The 19964-nt window shown below is 42.3% G+C and overlaps 1 protein-coding gene across 1 annotated transcript in view; it reads left to right on the forward strand.

Moving 5' to 3' along the window:
* RALYL (RALY RNA binding protein like) overlaps positions 1-19964 on the forward strand; it is a 353055-nt gene that overhangs the window by 318006 nt on the left and 15085 nt on the right. The window contains exon 6 of the mRNA XM_047073867.1: positions 18372-18485. Coding sequence (XP_046929823.1) covers positions 18372-18485 — 114 coding nt within the window. The remainder of the gene's footprint in view (positions 1-18371; positions 18486-19964) is intronic.

Raw genomic sequence — 19964 nt, forward strand, 5'->3', positions numbered from 1 at the left:
TAGTGAGAGAAAGAACTAAAACTGACAATCATATAGTTCCCATCAAATGAAGCTGCATGGCACAATAAAGAGTGTAGAATTCATGGTCAAAAGACCTAGGTTTGAGCCTGAATCCTGTTCAGATTATTACATTACACAAAGTCACTATATGACTTCGAGAATGTCATGTAAATTGTCAGGTTCTCAAATGCCTTTACTGATGAAGTAGTGTATGTAAACATGACTGATAAATTAAGTTCTATGCAAATTATAGTTATTCCCTTATTATTTATATTTAAGTAATTTATCAAAGGCTGGGGAAAGTAAATAAAAAGAGAAACAGGGGCATCTGGGTGGCTCAGCTGGTTGAGCATCCGGCTTCAGTTCAGGTCATGATCTCACAGTTGGTGAGTTCAAGCCCTGCATCTGGCTCAGTGCTGACAGCTCAGAGCCTGGAGGCCGCTTCAGATTCTATGTCTCCCTCTCTCTTTGTTCCTCCCCCACTCATGCTTTGTCTCTCTCTCTCCTTCAAAAATAAATAAAAACATTTAAAAAATTTTAAAAAAATAGAGAAACAAATTAATGTGAATTATTGTTAATTATTGTCCACATGGTTGCAAACATTTTTAAATTTTCAAAATTGTTCCTAATAAACATGGTGTTGGTGAAGGAGGGTGTATAATTATTTAGACTAGGGTTTCTAAGGCTTGACGCTATTGACATTTCTGATCAGATAATTCTTTGGTGTGGTGTGGGGGGCTATTCTGTATGCTGTACAATGTTTAGCAGACCAGATGCCCACAAGATGCCTGCCACCTCTCTAAACTGTGACAATCAAAAATGTCTCCTGACATTGCAAAATGTCCCATGCAGGTCATTACCCTCTGTTAAGAGCACTGATCTAGACAGTTAACTAAAGATTCTTTATTTGTCCCTGAATAGACTTGACCCACAGGTGACGAAAATAAATTGAAAATTTTTCACCACATAAATCAGAGTTGCACACATCTTTTTATATAAAAAGATGGAATCATCTCATATGCCTAATTTCCTTTTTGGATTATATCTCATCTCTCAGGAAAAGGCACAAACATTATCTTGTTGACTGTATCAGAATGTAATAACATTTATCACCAAATCATTGAACTCTTTAGAGAGAGCAGGTCTGAAATGATTTAATGTGGCTTCTTTTTTTTTTTTTTTTCCAAAGTAAAATACTATAGTGATGGTTTAGGAAAAATATTTAAGATTATCTGTATGATGTAACCTGATTCCTAGCTTCTCTAGTATTGTTCTTGCCTAAAAGCAAGCCAAAGTAATTTGTTCTAGGAACTTTATTTTTATTCACTTATCATTTTGCTGATCTTGAAGAATAATTCTAAATTCAAGTCCTATAATCACTCATAGAAAAATAAAGTATTGCCTCTGGACAACCAAACATTTTCTTATTATGACAGTATGTTTTCTTTTGTCTGTACTTTTGCAGGGTTTTGTTGTAAAATTTATCTAAAGGAAAAGAGGAAAAGACATTTTTCCTTTGAAGATAATATTATTTTGCTTGTTTCAAGTTTTTTATTTCAATTCTAGTTAGTTAACATATAGTATAATATTAGTTTCAGGAGTGGAATTTAGTGATTCATCACTTACATACAATGCCCAGTGTTCATCACAAGTGCCCTCCTTAGTACCCATCACCCATTAGCCCATCCTCCCACCCATATTCCCTCCAGCAACCCTCGGTTTGCTCTCTATAGTTGAGTCTGTTTCATAGTTTGCCTCTGTCTCTATTTTTTTCTTCCTCCTATATTCATCCATTTTGTTTCTTAAATTCCACATATGAATGAAATCATATGGTATTTGTCTTTCTCTGACTGACATATTTCACTTAGCATAATACATTCTAGCTCCATCCCCACCATTGCAAATGCAAGATTTTGTTTTTTTTTTTTTTATGGCTGAGTAATATTCCATTCTGTATATATACCACATTTTGTTTATCCACTCATCAGCCAATGGACATTTGGGCTCTTTCCATAATTTGGCTATTGTTGATAATGCTGCTATAAACATTGGGGCACATATACCACTTCGAATCTGTATTTTTGTAGCCTTTGGGTAAATACCTAGCAGTTCAGTTCCTGGGTCATAGGGTAGTTCTGTTTTTAACTTTTTGAGGAACCTCCATACTGTTTTCCAGAGTGGCTGCACCATGAATATAGTGATGGGGTTTTTGGAATAATGGTGGGGTTTGGAGATGATGGCCGAGAAAGAATTCTTGAGACATCTTTGGTGCAAAAGGTGATTTTATTAAAGCACAGGGACAGGACCCATGGGCAGAAAAAGCTGTTCGGGAACATGAAGAGACACTAATTATATACTTGGGAGTTGGGGAATGTAAAATCAAGGGAAAGATTCCAAAAGGATTTTAACATACTAAAGAAGACTCACAGGATACTGGAGGCCTAGCTATTGTCAGGCTAAAGCAGTTTTTCCCTTTATCAAAGCATTAACATTAAGACAGTAGGGAGTTCCTGGAGAAACGTTTTACCCTGCCAGCCTCAAGTATTTGTTAATGGGCTGAAGGTTATAAGGAAATTTAATTTTATCTGCCATTTCCTTCTGCCTTTGTTTCCCACATCAGATAGCATTATTGATGTCTTCTAAAACACCTATTAGGTATATATTCTCAACTACTAGGGCAAACTCAGCCTATTTAATAAAATAAAATACTGTCTCTAACTGGTTACTCCCAAATTTATTTTTCTACCTTTGATCTCTCCCATAAACTCCAGACTCATATACCCAACTGCCTCTTTATCACTTGTATTTGGATACTAAGAGGCATCTCACAATTAACAAGTCTAAAGCAAAACTTATGATATCCCCCTACAGCCTGAACCTCCCTAAGTCTTCCCCTATCCTCATAAATGGCAATTCCATCCCTCCAGTTATTTAAGCCAAACATTTTGGAGTTCTCTCTGACTTTCCTCTTTCACCTACACTTTATCTCCAATCGATCCACAAATCCTTTCCCCTCAACTTTAGAATATATGCAGAATCTATTTACTTCTCACCACCCAACTGCTAGTTCCTTGGTCCAATCCAGTCTGCCATCTGTCCCTTGAATTATTTCCACAGTCTCCTTAGTGATCTCATTGCTTCTACCTTTGCCCCTGAAGTCTTTTCGCATCACATACTCAGAATGATGCTCATCAAATGTGGAATTTAAGAAACAAATTGTAGCAGTGAATCACACACAGAGAGTCGGGACACAGAGCCTTTTCTTTCCAGGAAGCAGCTTTATTCATGCCAGCAGGCTAAACAGGTTCAGCAGGCTAAGACCCAAAAGGCTGAGCCCCTAGCTCAGCAGGGAGTTGCCTTTTGTACAATTTTTGCTACTTTGTCTCCCATATATGGTAACATAAGTCTGATTCAGCGGTCTATGTTACAGAGTCATGAGGAATGTCGTACACGCGCACATAGCCAGGTTGCCTTCCCTTGTCTTGAGGTTTTCCCCACATTCCTTAAGGAGAGGATCTACCACATTCCACCCTTTGATGCTCAGACCCCCTATTTTGGTTTAAAGAACATCATCTTGGTTGAGAGTTTATATTTCCATAACATCATCACGTGTGGCCATTTTCCTTTTGACCATTACCTCGATGAGGATGGAGACAGACTGTATAACCAGGAGACCTAGGCAAGGTAGGATTAAGTAAGCTCCCAAAATTCAAGAGGATAATCCCCATGAGGGTTTTGAATCCCCTGAGAGTTGAAAATCATCCATCAAATAACTCCCTGGGGCGCCAACGTTTCCAGGTTTGGACTGGGACATGAGCAACCTTTCTCATTCGATCTGTCATCTCCTCTGTGACTTTTCCTCCATTTCCTGTCTGTGGGCAGCAGTTGCTCAGGTTAAACTTTCCATAAACACCTCCCTCAGAAGCAAGCAAGGAATCTAAGGCCAAGCCATTTTGATAGATATCATTGTGCATTTTGGTTTGCTGCTTTGCTAGTAAGTTAAGAACTCTGGTGGTTTCATTGGTAATTATTTCTACAACTGTTTGATTATGTGCCTTAGCATGTAAATGGGAGTGTGGTAGCCCCAGGACCCATCCTCTGCCCAGGTGGCAGGGCCGTAATATTGGATCATACACTCAGGAGGCCATTCATCATCTTTCCAGTTGCCAATTTGTAGGGCACACCATTTCCTTTGAATCTCCCAGTCCCAATACACTTGGACTCCCAAATGTTCCCCTCTGACAAGTGGGAACAGGAAGTAAGATGGATGAATAGTTCTTATCAGACAAGACCCTGACCAGCCTGAGGGAAGTACTATATAGGCTGTCCTTCCACATATCCAGTATAGTCCACCTGGGGCCCACCATTCGATAGCCACATGGACATTGTCCTAGGCCTCTCAGAGATGAGAGGAGTTAGACAAGGGGTGGGGATCTGGCTCAATGTGATCTGGGGACCCCCACCATTGGGTTTCCTTGGCAGATGAGTCTAAAATCTTTGGCCTAGGTACGTTAAGCTTCCAATGGAGATGGTGAACTTTCTTCCCCACCAGGGAAGGCAGTTTTTCCCAATAATTTAGGTTTTGAGGAGCCAAACCCCAGTAGTAGGACTGGGGTATTTTGTTTCATTACAAGGTTCACAGGGGTCTAATTCTCTAGCCTCCCATGGCCTTTGATCCCCCATGTTAGTTCCCCCACATACACAGCAAGAAGAGATCTTCAGAGTCTGAGCTATAGTCTCTGCTAGGGCTAGAAACAAGTTCCTTGCTGTGACTGAAATGGAAAGGGGGCTACTTCTTATTTCATAGAAGGAGTGGAAGATTTGATGGGACATGGTTGGATGGGGGGTAGTGACTCTCTTGAAATATAGCATAGTCCCTGTGTCTCTGCCTTGCCAACAGATCCAGATGCCAATTTGGGTGCCCCATTGCCATTTGGGTTAATGATGGTAAAATTAACAGGGTTACAGGCCTTAATTGACAACCTGATATAGCACTCCCCCTTTTGAAGGAGTGCTGTTGTTGTCTTCTTTTTTCCAAGTAGCCCATGAAACACAGCTCCAGCTGGGGCATAAAAACTCAGGTGTATAGGCACGTGAACTGTTTTCCTCACACATGTATTTGTCATTGAGTCAGTATTTCTTCTCCCAATCTAACCCTCCACATGGTATATATCAAGAGTCCTTGGGCCCTCTATGACAAGTGCCCACTTTTTTCATATGACAGATGCCTCTGGGCAATACCTACAACCACACATACATCAAACAGCATTGACATTGGTCATTTTGGGGTAGCAATTTGTGTCCAGCTGACCAAAGCCCCCCACTTGGTAGGATCAGACTTCTAACCAGTCTTCACTGGGGGTTTATTATGGGTCATAGCATGTGTATTGACTCTTCCATTGGCAGATAGAATAGGTGGTCTCATTGTGTCTGCAAGTCCCCAGGACTTTTCCTTGGCATGAGAAGTGGGCATGGTATAGTAAGATCCAAGTGACTTCCTGGCCTGATCTGGTTATGTGACCACATGGGTCACCTACTGAGGAATCGAGGTCTACAGAAGGGGACCAGATTAGAAGCAACCAATACCAACAAAGCATCCTATCCACAAAGGGAAGGTGAGTGCTAACAGAAATCTCTCACCACACTTCCAACCAGCCAGGGTGGCCTCTGCCAATCCTATGGTGAAAAGTAGAGCAAGAATCACAAGAACAGTAAGAAACAAAGCAGGACAGTGCATCATCATAAGGAAACAGATATAGAAAATAAGGACAGTGTGTTTGTTCCACCAGATCGTTGATTCCTCAGACTTCTGCTGTGTGTAGTCAGCTTCTGGAGTGACTAAAGCAGAGCTGCAGTCTCCCAGAGCCTCTGGAATTGCGGATTGCTTCTTCTGTATTGTCAGCTTGCATGGCATTGATGGATCAGGAATGCACTCCCAGTTTCAAAATGCCGACTTCACTCTGCTGTGGTGAATCCAGGGACCCACCTCAGCTACCTTTACTGCAGTAGGGGTGGACAAAATGACAGTGAGCAGGCCCCTCCAGAGGGGTTTTAGGGATTCGACATTCCACTCCTTCACCCATACAGCATCTCCTGGTTTAAAGCGGTGAGCGTCTGTGGTCAGACTCACAGCTAATCGCTCCCTAACCCAGTGGCGTAAGGTGGTTAGGGTAGAGTCAAGAGCCCGCATCTGTTCCCTTAGGGTTAGATTGTCTATTTCATTTAGATCCTCCTTTATGCCCTTGATAATGGGGGAGGGCAGCCATAAAGGATTTCATAAGGGCAGAATCCCGTCTGCTTTGGGGGGCTACACCTGATTCCTGACAAGGTGATTGGCAATGCCTGGTCCCAGTGTAGGTGGGTTTCCTGACATAGTTTACTTAATAGAAGCTTCAGGGTTCCATTCATTCGTTCCACCTTCCTGGAGCTCTGGGGTCAATATGCCATGTGTAACTTCCAGGTGATCTTTGGGATCTTTAACCCCTTTGCCACCAGCTGCACCAGCTCAGCCACAACTGCTGGCCTGTTATCTGATCCCATAGTGAGAGGGATCCCAAATCAAGGAATGATTTCTTTTATAAGAAGTTGGGCCACTTCATGTGCCTTTTCTATGCGAGTAGGAAGGTTTCCATCCAGCCTGAGAAAGTGCACACAAAAACCTACAGGTATTTACAGCCTTGGACCTGGGGAAGCTCAGTGAAGTCCACCATGATATTTTCAAATGGGGTTCCCCCAACACTCTGCACCCTAGGGTAGGCCTTGGGTTCCTGATGTGGGTTATTCCAGGCACACATTTCATATTGCTAGCATACTACTCAGGCTATGCTGGAGAGTCGAAGGATGTAGAAATGTCGTCTCAACGCAGTCTCGAGAGCTGTCCCGGTAGTATGTGTTTCCTGATGGAACTTCTTGACAAAAGCTGGAGACAGGGCCTCAGGAATTGCTACTCAGCCATCTTCAAATTTCCCCCATCCACCTGGGAGGTAGCTTCCTTTTTCAGTCTTAAACCAAGTACTCTTATGTTCTGAGTAATTAGGGTCCCATTCTGCCAGTGGACTAGGGAACAGTGCAGCAGTTAAAGCCGCTGATTCTACTGTTCCTTTGGAGGCTGCTAGCTTTGCCTCTCTGTCTGCCTTAGGGTTTGCAGCCATGGGGTCTTCCCTTGATGCATGCATCAATGCATGACTGCCACTCTTTTAGGGGCCCACACAGTGTCTAAGAGTTCAAGGATTTCCTTACCATACTTTATGTCTTTTCCTCCTGAGGTTATTAGATCCTTCTCTTTACATAAAGCCCCGTGTACAGTGGAGGGTGGTGATGGCATACTTAGAGTCTGTGTATATATTAACACATATCCCTGCCACCCGTTGGAGGGCTGGGTTTAATGCGATGAGCTCTGCCTTCTGTGCCAAAGTCCCCCTTGGCAGGGGTTTGGCTGATATAATAGAATTCAGGGTCACCATGGAGTACCCTGTAAGATGTTCTCCCTCTTTCACAAAACTGCTACCATCAGTGAAACGCTCAGCATTGGACGCCCTTGAGGGGATGTCCCTCAAGTCTGGTCAGCTGGAGAACACCTCATCCATGACTTCAGTGCAGTCATGTTCTGGTTGACCTGGCCCCACAGGCAGTAGGGTTGCAGGGTTTAGGGTCTGCACTACTTCTAGATGAATGCACAGGTTTTCACATAGCATCTCCTGATATCTCATCATCTGGGCGTTGGTTAGCCAGTATTGTCCCCTGTACTCCATTAATGTCAATACTGAATGTAGCTCTCAGACTGTCAACTCTTGTCCCATAGTTAACTTGTCATCCTCAGACACTAAGAGGGCCCTGTCTGCAAGTGCCCATAGGCAGGATACCCAGCCTTGGGCAACAGAGTCAAGCTGCTTGAAGAGATATGCCACCGGGGGATGCCACGACCCCAACATCTGGGTTACAACTCCTATTGCGACTCCAGTATGTTCATGAACATACAAGAAGAAGGGCTTGGACATGTCTGGGAGCCCCAGACCAGGCATGTTGGTGAGGGCCCGTTTGATCTCTTCAAAGGCCCTTTGCTGTACTTGCTCCCATAACAGAGGTTCCCGCTCTCCCCTCTTTGTGGCCTCATAAAGGGGTTTTGCCAAGACTGAGAAGTTAGGTATTTAGATTCTACAGAAACCTGTGGCCCTGAGAAACTCCAGAACCTGATGTTGGGTCAACGTGACCAGGATTAAACAAACGGCTTGTTTTCTCTCTAGGCCGAGTTGGTGCTGCCCCTGGGAGAGGTGAAAGCCAAGGTACTTGACTTTCTTTTGACAGATTCGGGCCTTTTCCTTGAGACCTTATAGCCAGTGTCCCATTGGGGGGGGGGGGGGTTAGTGGTGGTGGTAAGGAGCTGCCGAGTTCCTTCCATGTAATCCTCTTGAGACCTTCCAACCAGCAGGAAATCATCTACATACTGAAGCAGGATACAGCCATTTTGATCCACTGGGAAGGCTCTTAGGTCTGAGGCTACTGCCGTGCCAAAAATAATTGGGGAGTTTTTGAACCCCTGAGGCAATCTGGTCCAAGTCACCTGGCCCTTGTCACCATTTTCAGGATTCTCCCACTGGAAGGTGAAGATAGGTTGACTCTGGGAGGCCAGTAGGATGCAGAAGAAGGCATCCTTGAAGTCTAGTCATATGAAGAAGGCAGCTTCGGCAGGGATAAGACCCAAGAGAGTGTATGGGTTCAGGACAATCAGGTGCAGGGTGACAGCAGCCTGGCTTATTGCATACAGATCTTGGATTGGCCGATAGTCACTGGTGCCCAGCTTCTGGACTGGTAGGAGAGGCATGTTCCAAGATGACTGACAGGGTTGGTGGATCCCATATTTTAGAAGTCTCTCCAGGTGCTTCTGTATTCCCATGTGTGCCTTACAAAGGATGAAATATTATTTTTGGAAGATGGGCCCTGCCCCTGGCTTTAGTTCTACAATTACTGGAGGTATGTTCTGGACCAGTTCTGGTGAGTTGTCCTCACCCCACACCCCTAGTGCTCTGAAGGGAAGCTTAGGTCCCTGTTGTAGCTCCTCCATGAGGCTGTAGAGGCACCATTGTTCCCCTTGGGGAATCATGAGAGTCATAATCTTTGCTTCTGGCTTTTGTAGGGTCAAAGCAGCTTGTCTGTGGGAGTTGAAAGTTATCTGGGCCTGCAGCTTTCCCAACAGGTCCCGACCCATTAAAGCCACGGGGCAGTCAGGGAGGTACAGGAATTCATGGATGATTTCATGCCCACCTAACCTGCATCTCCAAGGAAGCAGGACGGGATGGCATGTCCAACGGCCCATGGCCCCCACAATGGTGGCTTGTCTCTGTGAGAAGAGGCCCACGGGTTGGGTCACCTCGAGTGTTCCACCCCAGTATCTACCATGAAGTTGATGGGTTGGCCCCCCACATTCATTTGGACCATAGGCTCTTGGCAAGCTAACAAAATAGAGCCCACTCTGTCTTAGTCCTCCTCATAGTCCTCCATGGCAGTTAGCCCCACAAAATCATCTTTGGGGGCCCCATGAGGTTGTGATGCTGGTTGGTACTGGCCCTGGACCATATGGCCTCTTTCTTCCTGTTTGGGGCCCTGCTGAGAACTAGTCAGCTGCAGAGTGCATTAATTTTTCCTGTGGACCTCCTGACAACAGTGAGCACAGTGATTCCGTCCTAACTTTGATCCTGGGTGAGATGATCCTCCCTGCAATACCTTTTTGGCCCCAGCCCTGTCCCTGTGGGGCACCTTTCTGGGAGCTTTCCAACTGCTCCATCAAGGCAGCAGCTAACAAGTCTACCTTTTTCTGCATCTTCTGGCATTCTTCCCTCCACCCCACCTGGTCACGGTTGATAAACACCTTAGTTGCTACTTCCAGCAACTGACTGGCATTCATGCCAGCAAAACTCTCTAGCTTTTGCAGCTTGTGCCGGATGTCCCCTTGTGCCTGACCTATGAAAGCTGCATTGACTGTCTGCTGGTTGACAGGTGCCTCTGGATCAAAAGGGATGTAGAGATGAAATGCCCCATATAGTCTCTCATAGGACTGGCTCAGGCTCTCCTTGGATCCCTGGAACACTTTTTATGTTTTGCTCATATTCATGTCCTCTTCCCCCATTCCTTCATGCCATTTAGAAGGGCTTCTTGATGCCATCCAGTCTTTGCGAGCCCTCCATCTACACTTGAGTCATTTGGGTTCCATTTGGGGTCCTCCCCAGGCAGGTGAGCCCAAGCATAAGCCTGAGTGTCTAGCATCGCAGCAGGGGCATTCTCCTCCAACCATTTTAGGGCTGCCTGGATAATTCGGCAATGCTCCTCCGTGTCAAAGAGGGTCAGGAGGAGTTGGCAGCAGTCTGTCCAGGTAGGTTTATGGGTTTGAATTATGGACTGCTTTAGTTCAATCACAGCATGGGGCTTCTCCATATAGGAGGGAGTCTGGTGCTTCCAATTTAGGAGGTCTGTAGTGGTAAAAGATTGGTACAGAAAAACACGCTGGCCTTCTCAGATCTAGCCTTCCTGATAAATAGGTCCCCTCGTTCCCCTCAGTGGCATCTGTAGGGCTCCCCAGTGTTGCTGCAAGAAGGGACTGTCTCCACTGGCCTGATCTTCTAATCGCCTTCCAGGAGGGGTGTATGAGGTTAGGACCAGTGGTCTGGGCAAACCAGTCACATCTGGAGAGGCCAGTGGAGCTAGAGGTGGAGAGGCCTCAAGACTAGAGGCCGGCTCTGGTGGGGTTTTGGCCGCCAGGGCAGCTGGAGGCTCAGGTGGCAATGAGAGGTACAGTGGGGCATATGGCAGTGGGGTCCCCTCATAGTCTCTCCCAACAGTATGGTTTTTCAGTTTTTGGCCGGCATTTGGAGGAAGCCGTGACATGAGCCATCATAACTTTACAGTTCTCTTCAATACAGACTTTTAGCCAAGGTAGGTGGAATAGGACCAGGTCTTGCCAACAACCAATGTAAGGAAATTGGGTGGGGTGGCCTGGATCCCCCACAATGACTCTGAGCACTTAACTAGTTCTTTATCAAATGAGCCCTCAGAGGGCCAGCCCACCCCAAATGATGGTCAATCAATTTCACAGAATTTCCGGAGCTTTCTAGGAATTAATTTTACACCCTAATCTCCTGAATATCCCTTTTTGAAATTCCTCAACATACACTCTAGGGGAGTCAGTTTACTCTGTTTTCCACCCATTTCCTCCCCCTAACAGGCAACTTTCATACACAAGAGAGGGAAAAGGGAGAAGGGAGGGACTAATTTGGAGAGGACACACACTCCCTTTGTCCATTTCCGGCTGCTCTCCTCTCAGAGATATTTCAGGCACTTGTTAGCATTAGTGGGTTCAGTATCAAGCCCTGACCCAGATCAGGGACCCCAGAGGAAGTGTGACGCTGCCCTAAGCCATATGAGGTCACCATGGAACCATGGATCGGGACTCAACACTAGCTTCATCCCATTGGTCAGGTCAAACTCTTTCGTCTGTCTCATTCACACACAGTCACACAGTGACTTCAACCCACTGCCCAGCTCCCAGCACCTTAGAGTTGTGGTTTCATTTCTTATGGAACTACTCAGGCAGCTCTGGGAGATGATCAGGCTCCCCTTCTGCCTCTTAGGGGCAGGTCTACCAAAACAAACCCAGATTCTTACCAGTCTGATGGGTGGTACTCCCTGATCTGGTTCCTGGGCCTCACCAGGTTCCTTTGTTCATCTGGGGACCTCGCCCCAGCATGCCAGGGGTGGCTAGTCTCCTACTGATTGAGCGGTCTGCTGGAGACAGGTGAGGTCACCTCTCCTGGTGACCCGAGATTCACACCCCAGCGACAAGGGAGGTGAAACACCATCCCCACCTCCCAGGTGAGCCCCCACGAAATGTAGCAGTGAGTCAAACACAGAGAGTCGAGACACCGATGCTTTTCTTTCCAGGAAGCAGCTTTATTCGTGCCAGTACAAGCTCAGTGGGCTAAGACCCAAAAGGCTGAACCCAAAGCTCAGAAGAGGGTTGCCTTTTATACAATTTCTGTTCCTTTGTCTCCCGTATATGGTAACATACAGTCTGAACATACAGTCTATGTTACAGAGTCCTGAGGAAGGTCACACCTGCCCACATAGCCAGGTTGCTTTCCCTTGTCTTGAGGTTTTCACCACATTTCTTAGGGAGGGGCTGTACCACAAAATGAACAAAGAAAAAGAGAGACAAAAACAAAACAAAACAAAACAAAAAATTCTTTTTTTTTTTAATGATCATGACCTGAGCCGAAGTCGGAAGCTCAACCAACTGAGCCACCCAGGCACCCCAAAACAAACAAAAAAAAATTCTTAAATACAAAGAACACACTGATGGTCACCAGAGGGGAGATGGATGGGGGGATGGGTGGAATAGATAAAGGGGACTAAGAGTACACTTGTCATGATGAGCATTGAGTACTGTATAAAATTCTTGAATCATTATATTGTACACCTGAAACTAATATAACAATGTATGTTACTTATATGCAAATTTAAAAAATTAACAATTTTAAATGTACATACTCCCTAGCCAGGTCTTCCCTAACTTCTTGTATGCATCTTTTTTTAAAAAAAATTTTTTTTAACATTTATTTATTTTTGAGGCAGAGAGAGACAGAGCATAAACGAGGGAGGGGCAGAGAGAGAGGGAGACACAGAATCGGAAGTAGGCTCCAGGCTCTGAGCCATCAGCCCAGAGCCCGATGCGGGGCTCAAACTCACAGACCATGAGATCGTGGCCTGAGCTGAAGCCGGACGCTCAACCAACTGAGCCACCCAGGCGCCCCCTTGTATGCATCTTATATTCATAAACAAATAAAATGTATTTGTTTGTTGTCTTCTTCCACTGCTAGATGGAAGTTCTATCATTTCAAGGACTTCTGTCTCTTGTTTATGAATATATCCCCAGCTCTGGGAGCGAACCAGACAATAACAGATCTTCATGAATATTGTTGAATAAATGTGTTCAACACTTGAGTCAAAAATGAGAGCAGTTCCTGTTTTTGTCAAGGAGAGAGATTTTTAATTTTTTTAATGTTTGTTTATTTTTGGGGGGGGCAGAGTATGAACAGGGGAGGGGTAGAGAGAGAAGGAGACATAGAATCCAAAGCAGATCAGGCTCTGATCTGTCAGCACAGAGCCCAACGTGGGGCTTGAACTCACAAACCACAAGATAATGACCTGAGCAGATGTCGGATGCTTAACCCACTGAGCCACCCAGGCACCCTAGCAAGAGAGATTTTTTTTAAAGAACAGATCATTTAAAGTGTCATCTGAAGAAAGAGGATGAGTTTATTAAAGAAGAGGATCAAGTTTGATAATGACTTTACTCTCTAGGAAACATTTGAGCTGAGGATTTAAAAATTAAATGGCATTTACCAGGTAGAGGAGATGAGAGTGTAGGGCAGACAAATAAAAACAACAAAAACATAGCTATAGATGTCTAAAAACACAAGATACATTCAAGAAACAATGAACAGTTGTGAGTAGAGCCTAAATTAATTAGAAAGGCAAGCCTAAATTAATTAGAAAGAGTCAAGGGAAGGTAATTTGGAGCTGATTGGGAAGTAAAGCAATTTTCTCAAATTCTCAAATCAATAAAGTTTAAATTGTAAAATTCATAACCTTTAGTAATTGGCTCTAATTTTCCCAAGCCCCTAACTTGTCTACATTGGGTTGCTTTTGCATAACAGTTATGTAACAGCAAGTTGATTAAAAGTATTCTGCATTATTCTTAATAAAAAATACTCCTGACTCTCACAATCTAATACTCTACCTAAAAATAAAGACACTATGGTCTATACAATGTATCTTTGAAAATGAGGATTATGGATTTCGAAGAATTAAGGTGGAATTAGGGAAGAATGCAAAAGTGTGGTTGCCAAAGTTATGTGTGCTTATTCTTTTATCATAGTGCTTCTGATTAAGAAACAGTATGTTTCCACGCTAATTTTCTTCTTGCACTTCTTGCAATCTCTCCATTAGACATTCAATTCCAATTTACTGTCTGGTACATACACAAAGCTTTAAATAAGATTTGTTGTTTAGGTTGAAATTGCATCCAGCGACCCTACCTACTTATACACATACCTACAAATTTTCTGGAATTTGCTAATTTCTTCCCATGTGTAAGACACTGGGTTAAATTCTTTTAAACATGCAAGGAGAAAAAGAGCGAAAGAGAAAAGGGAAAAAAAGAAATAGAGAAAGAGAAAAGAAGGAAATGAAGGAGGGAAGAAGGAAGGAAGGAAGGAAGAAAAAGAAGGAATTGGATGCTTTCTCTCCATTCAAGACAGTTTGGTTGTTGAGAGCCTATGATGTGATAAACCCATTAATATGTCTTCTTCAAACAGCTGTCTAAAATTTCTTCTTTTTCAAATGTTGCCTTGTCAGAGATCAAAATAATTTCTTAATCTGCAGTCTGAATAATTTTTTATGGTTCTGGTTAATGATGAAAAGACAAAGTTTTCAGTAGGTACTAACATAATTTACAATCTCTTCTGAAACCTGTTAATACATTTTCTAATTATGGAGAACAGACTTCAAAGCCCAGGACCTCATGGTATGCATCAGGAGCTTCATCAGTCAATAAGAGAAGAAGGAACTTATTAAAACACAGAAAATACTCAAAAGCATGACTCCTGAAATTCTTCAGTGTCTAATCAGGCCTTCACTCTCAAGAAGCTCACAATTTAATATGAAAAGTGTACATACTAAGTAAAAATCAATACACAGTATGTGTCTAGCGGTAATTATGAGATGCCACTAAATAAATTATAGACGAGAGATGCACCCTCCAGAGGATTACTCAAAGAAGAATCCACAGGAGAGGCAAGACTTAAATGAAGCCCTAAAAGGCATATAGGATTTTAATAGATATATTTGCAGGATACAGAGAGTCTTTGCTGTGATAAACATATAAATAATAATAATAGCAATAATAATAATAGTCATAGAAATAGTATCTTCTGCTACTACCATTTACTGGGCTTGATGATGTTCTGGGCATGGTGCTAAGTGCTTTATATGAATTACCTCATTAGGTTTTTATGACAAGCCTCTAAAGTAGAGAATGGAAATTGCAGATGTTGAACCTGAATCCTAGTGATTACGAGTGACTTCCCAAAGGGACATAGAGGTGAACTAGAGTCTATCTGGTCCCGTGCATTATTTGAGTAAGCACTAAGATTATCTGTTCAAGTGAAGAGTTTGCTTTGAGAGGAAATGGAATCTATAGCTGGAAATATACTTTGGAGCAGACCCTAAATACCAGTTTATAGCGTTTGTGCACATGTGTGTGGGTTTCTGGCCTTTTTCCTATAGAAATGGGGACACTGTAGAAGTGTTCCGTAGGAAAGGTTTATGACTTATAACTATCACTATGAAGGCACTATGCAGTAGACTGGGCAAATTGAAGGCAGAAGCCCAATTGAGAGTGTGCAGAAAATGAACAGGGGGAAAAAAGATGTGAAAAGAAATGAAAATGAACTGGAATACTTCTGAACTCATTTTTATTTTTTGGAAAAGTATCAGAAACCTAAGTTGCAGAGATTTGAAAATTTTTAAGTTTAGAAATCTATACTTGTGAAATATGCATCTATTTTGATGGAGTAGGGGATTAATGTAATCTGCGGTGCAGCAGAGAAATGGTTAACAGGAGCCCCATGCCCACCCCACCCCCCAAGAAAAAAAAGGCAGAGAAGAGTTTGAGAGGGAATCACATGAGCTATAGAGGTGGCTCATCTCAGGAACTCCATCCTGAAACCAACACATTAGCACAGAACCACACCCAATCTATAGATTGTGAATCCAACTGAAGAAAGGTAGAAACAGGACTATAACCAACTAGGCCAGGTAAGTGGCAGCCTTCTTCCGAGGATAGCACTGAAATGCAATAAGAAAACAGCCTTCCCAGTTGCTCAAGAAGCAGCCAAAACGATTTTGAAGCCTTGCTTTTCAAGGCCTTGAGGGTCTTTTGCTGCTAGCCATTCCAAGATTGAAGCCAGGCAACTTGCACAGGCTGGAAATGTTCAGCATTTCCTGGTAAAGACAGGAAAAAGCAAACAGAACCTGTCCAGATTACATCCTTATTACCTCTAAGCTTAAATACCATGGACTAATTAAACTCAAATTTTATAATGGACTGACTTTGATCTTAAAAGGGGTTCCTACAGTGCTAGACTGGAGTCTAGACTTAAAGCCAGCCTTGACTCCCTGGACACTGGTAAGTTCCTACTTGGTGAGCCTAGATTTCTAGTGGCTTGTAGTTTCTAAAAAATGGGGCATTGGTGGGGTTTTTGTTTATTTTTTAAGGAGATAAATAAATTAAAATTAGTCAACTGCATTTCTGAGCTGAGAAGTGGCTCTACTTACTAAAACATCTATTCTATTAGTTTCCAGCCACAGTCCCATTTCTGCTGCATTGAAATCTAATGCTATAAAGATAAAATATTTTCTATTAAATTTGATAGGTTTAAGTAAAACTACATGACATGCTTCCATCAAAGGAAATAAAAATCATTCTTCAAAGTGGAATCAATTTGCAATTGTGACAGATGATGTTTTTCAAATTTAGCTGCAGTTCCACAATGGTACTTTGATGTCTCTGAAATAATTGACATAAGGAGCAATTCTCTATTTTAAACTGTGTTCTACTTTCAGTTTGGTTCTTTATAATAGGAACACTCCACAGGGTCCTGGATTCTTGCAGTTTTTATTTTGCAAACTACTTTACATCATAAATAAAAAGCTTCTTTTTATAAAAAATGTCTGATTTTATAATAGAAAATGTTCTCTCATTTTTATATTGGAAATAATCTGTTCTTCCTTTGAGCAATTAATGTATATTGGTGCATAAGTTATCATGTATATTATCTCATATATCTTAGTTGACAAATATCTCCATTCCAAGCAAGCATAGATTGCATTTAGTTTTTATTAATTATAATTTTTTCCTGGAGATGAAAGAATTAAACTAAACACTCAGTTTCTTCCAAAATTTCTCGGAAATATCCAAGCTGAGATCATCATAAACTTGAAAGCAAAAGTGACAGAGAAGAATTAATAGGCTGAAATCAAGATCTGTGCCCCAGATCTTGAAGCATCTTTGCTGAGGCATGGCTACCTGAAAACCCACCTACTGAAAGTTCATAGGCAGATGTAGATGTTCTGTAGTGATAGCTTTGAAATCTTTAATACTCTGCTTCTTGTGGGTTCATGGCAAATTTTCCAATGGTTCTCAGAAAAAGGAGAAAATAAGAACAGTGCTGCAATGAATTTTTCATAAACATAAATATATTTATTGAAACGATTGTCCTTTACATAGGATATTGTCCTTTTCTTAAGCCCTTTCTTTACAAAATAATTATTAGGTTGATAGTAGGATGGTTGTTGTTGTTAACATCTTACTTGGTAAAATGAAAGGTTGCCAATCTTGTGTTAGTCCTACTTGTTTTTCTTTGTTTTTTTAAAATTTTTTCAATGTTTATTTTTTGAGAAAGAGACAGAGAGAGACAGAGCACGAGCAGGGGAGGGTCAGAGAGAGAGGAACACACAAAATCTGAAGCAGGCTCCAGGCTCTGAGCCATCAGCACAGCGCCCGACGCAGAGCTTGAACTCTCTAACCGGAGATCATGACCTGAACTAAAGTGGACGCTTAACCGACTGAGCCCCCCAGAGCCCCCCACTTGTTTTTCTTTGAAACCATGCTAAATGCCAGTGGGAACTTTAGTGAATCTCCTTCCTTCCAGCTCCACGGCTTAAAAGGGGGCATGTACAACCCATTGCCTCACTTTAAAAAAAAAAAAAAGAGTAGGTGAAGTGGCAAGAGTTCTGTTAGAGTTCTCTAGCATCTAACATTTCTTTAGAGGATAAGTATTATATCCTGGTTTCAATAAAATACCAGGGAACTAGATTTAAAAATGTCATTGACCTCTCAAATATGTATTACAACATAGATCTCAAAGCAGTATTAACATACCTGTCATGATTTTATCATTCTTCAAGCTGAATCCATTTTACAGTGCAGATTAACTCTACTACTTGCCAAAACTGAGTTTAGTATCATTTAGTTATTTGATAAGCTGTTTCTGGGTTACTCTGTCCCTTTGCCTAACTATCAGTGAATAGATGAAATGCTAGTATATCAAATGCTCACGTCACTGAAAATCACTGTAATTCCCAATGTCATCTGGTACTCTAGGATCACTGGAAGTAACAAGAAACCAATGAGACTGAAAAGTATCCTATGTGATTTGACATAGTCTTGAGAAAACACGGGGTGTCTGTGACTTGTGTTTTCCATGAGTCGTGGTACATTTGACGTTCTATTGCTTTCTTTCCCTTTTTCCCCTTTCCAGTGAAGTCAGATGAGTTACAGACAATCAAGAAAGAATTAACCCAGATCAAAACGAAAATTGACTCCTTGCTAGGGCGCCTGGAGAAAATTGAGAAGCAGCAGAAGGCGGAGGCAGGTAAGTGAAAAGGATCTGTGGCCACAGACACGTCGGAATTAAACCAGTGAAACACTGTCAATCACAGGGACAGCTCAGGGCCGGGGGGACACTGGCTGAGTTTAACAGTTTAATACAGATACGTGAATAAAGTCTTTGAGCCAAGAGTTGCAACAATGCAATCTAAGTTTTTACTGTTTGGAGAACATGAACCAATTTGTCTAAAATTCATATTTTTTAAAAAGAAAAAATATTTTGATAGTAATAATAATAATTATATCATAATTACAAGTTAATATCTCAATATCAAGCAACTTTAAGAAAATAAAATCAATTAATGGAATAACACTGTCAGACTAAAATAATATTCATATTTAAATAAACAAACCACAGAAATATAACAGATTTCAAAAACAGTGATCATAAAGCCCAGCTCCTGTGTTGCTACAACCCTGCAAAACTTCAGTACCCAGTTTCAGGATCCTCAAAATCAAGAGCATGTCCCTGACCACCCGCGGCCAAGTCATTTGATTATATCTTTTATAACTTAATGTTCCCCTCTCCTTTGAATTATCAGCCTTGACCCTATTTGTATTCTAATACAATTCTAATGCCCTTGTCATGTGGTTACAGATATTTTTTAAATCACAGAATATGAGAACTGGGATAAAGTTGGAGATGAGTGAGTGCACATCGTGTTCTGCAAGGCCTCACATGCCTCAGAGGCTCCCTGGAGATAAGATGAAGGTTAGAAGGAGGCCTGGGAGGTAGATGAATTCTTGCTTCCTCTAAATTCAGCCCTTGTTCTACCTGCATCTATTTTAAACATTGGGATTCAACATAAGGCTTCATATTCTAAAAGAGCTTCACTTTTTAAAAAATAAAAAATATAGTTTTGAAAGCCATGGATCAAATCCAGCCTCCTCATTTCAGAGACAAAAATACAAAGATTCAGGGAGGTAAACTGATTTTTCCATAGTCACCTAACTAGTGAGTGATAGACCTAGGTCTCGAACCCAGGTCTCGTGAGTGAATCCAGTGCCCTTCCCATTTGTAGTTTCAATCTCAGGTTCCACTCAGGGCCTGGTCCCAGGATCTCACTGACGTGACGCTACCTGGATTACTCTTAATTGATGAGAACTGGTGGGGATCCCGGAGCCCCTGAGCTACAGCAAAGAGGAACCTGCCTATTCATTCACCGTACCACTGGGGTGACGACCAGAGCTTTTACCTCCTGCCAATGAGCCATATAGGACTCAAGAATGAAAAGAAGCCAGATGTGAGTTGGTGGTATAGCATAATGAATGAGAGATATAAACTCTGGTTCAGATTCTCACATGCCAGTGACTGAGCCTTCTCCTTTATAGAATGAAGATAATAATCCCCACCTCACTTTGTGAGAAACAAATAAAATATCACATGTAACTTATCTGGCACAGTAATTAGCACAGAGTAAAGGCTCAGTAATTAGAGCTGTTTGGCATTGGTACTAACACAAGC

Source organism: Lynx rufus, unplaced genomic scaffold (genome assembly GCF_022079265.1).
Source record: "Lynx rufus isolate CCGP_SWC_20201006 ecotype Redwood Valley unplaced genomic scaffold, mLynRuf1.p SCAF_12, whole genome shotgun sequence".
Lineage (NCBI taxonomy): Eukaryota > Metazoa > Chordata > Mammalia > Carnivora > Felidae > Lynx > Lynx rufus.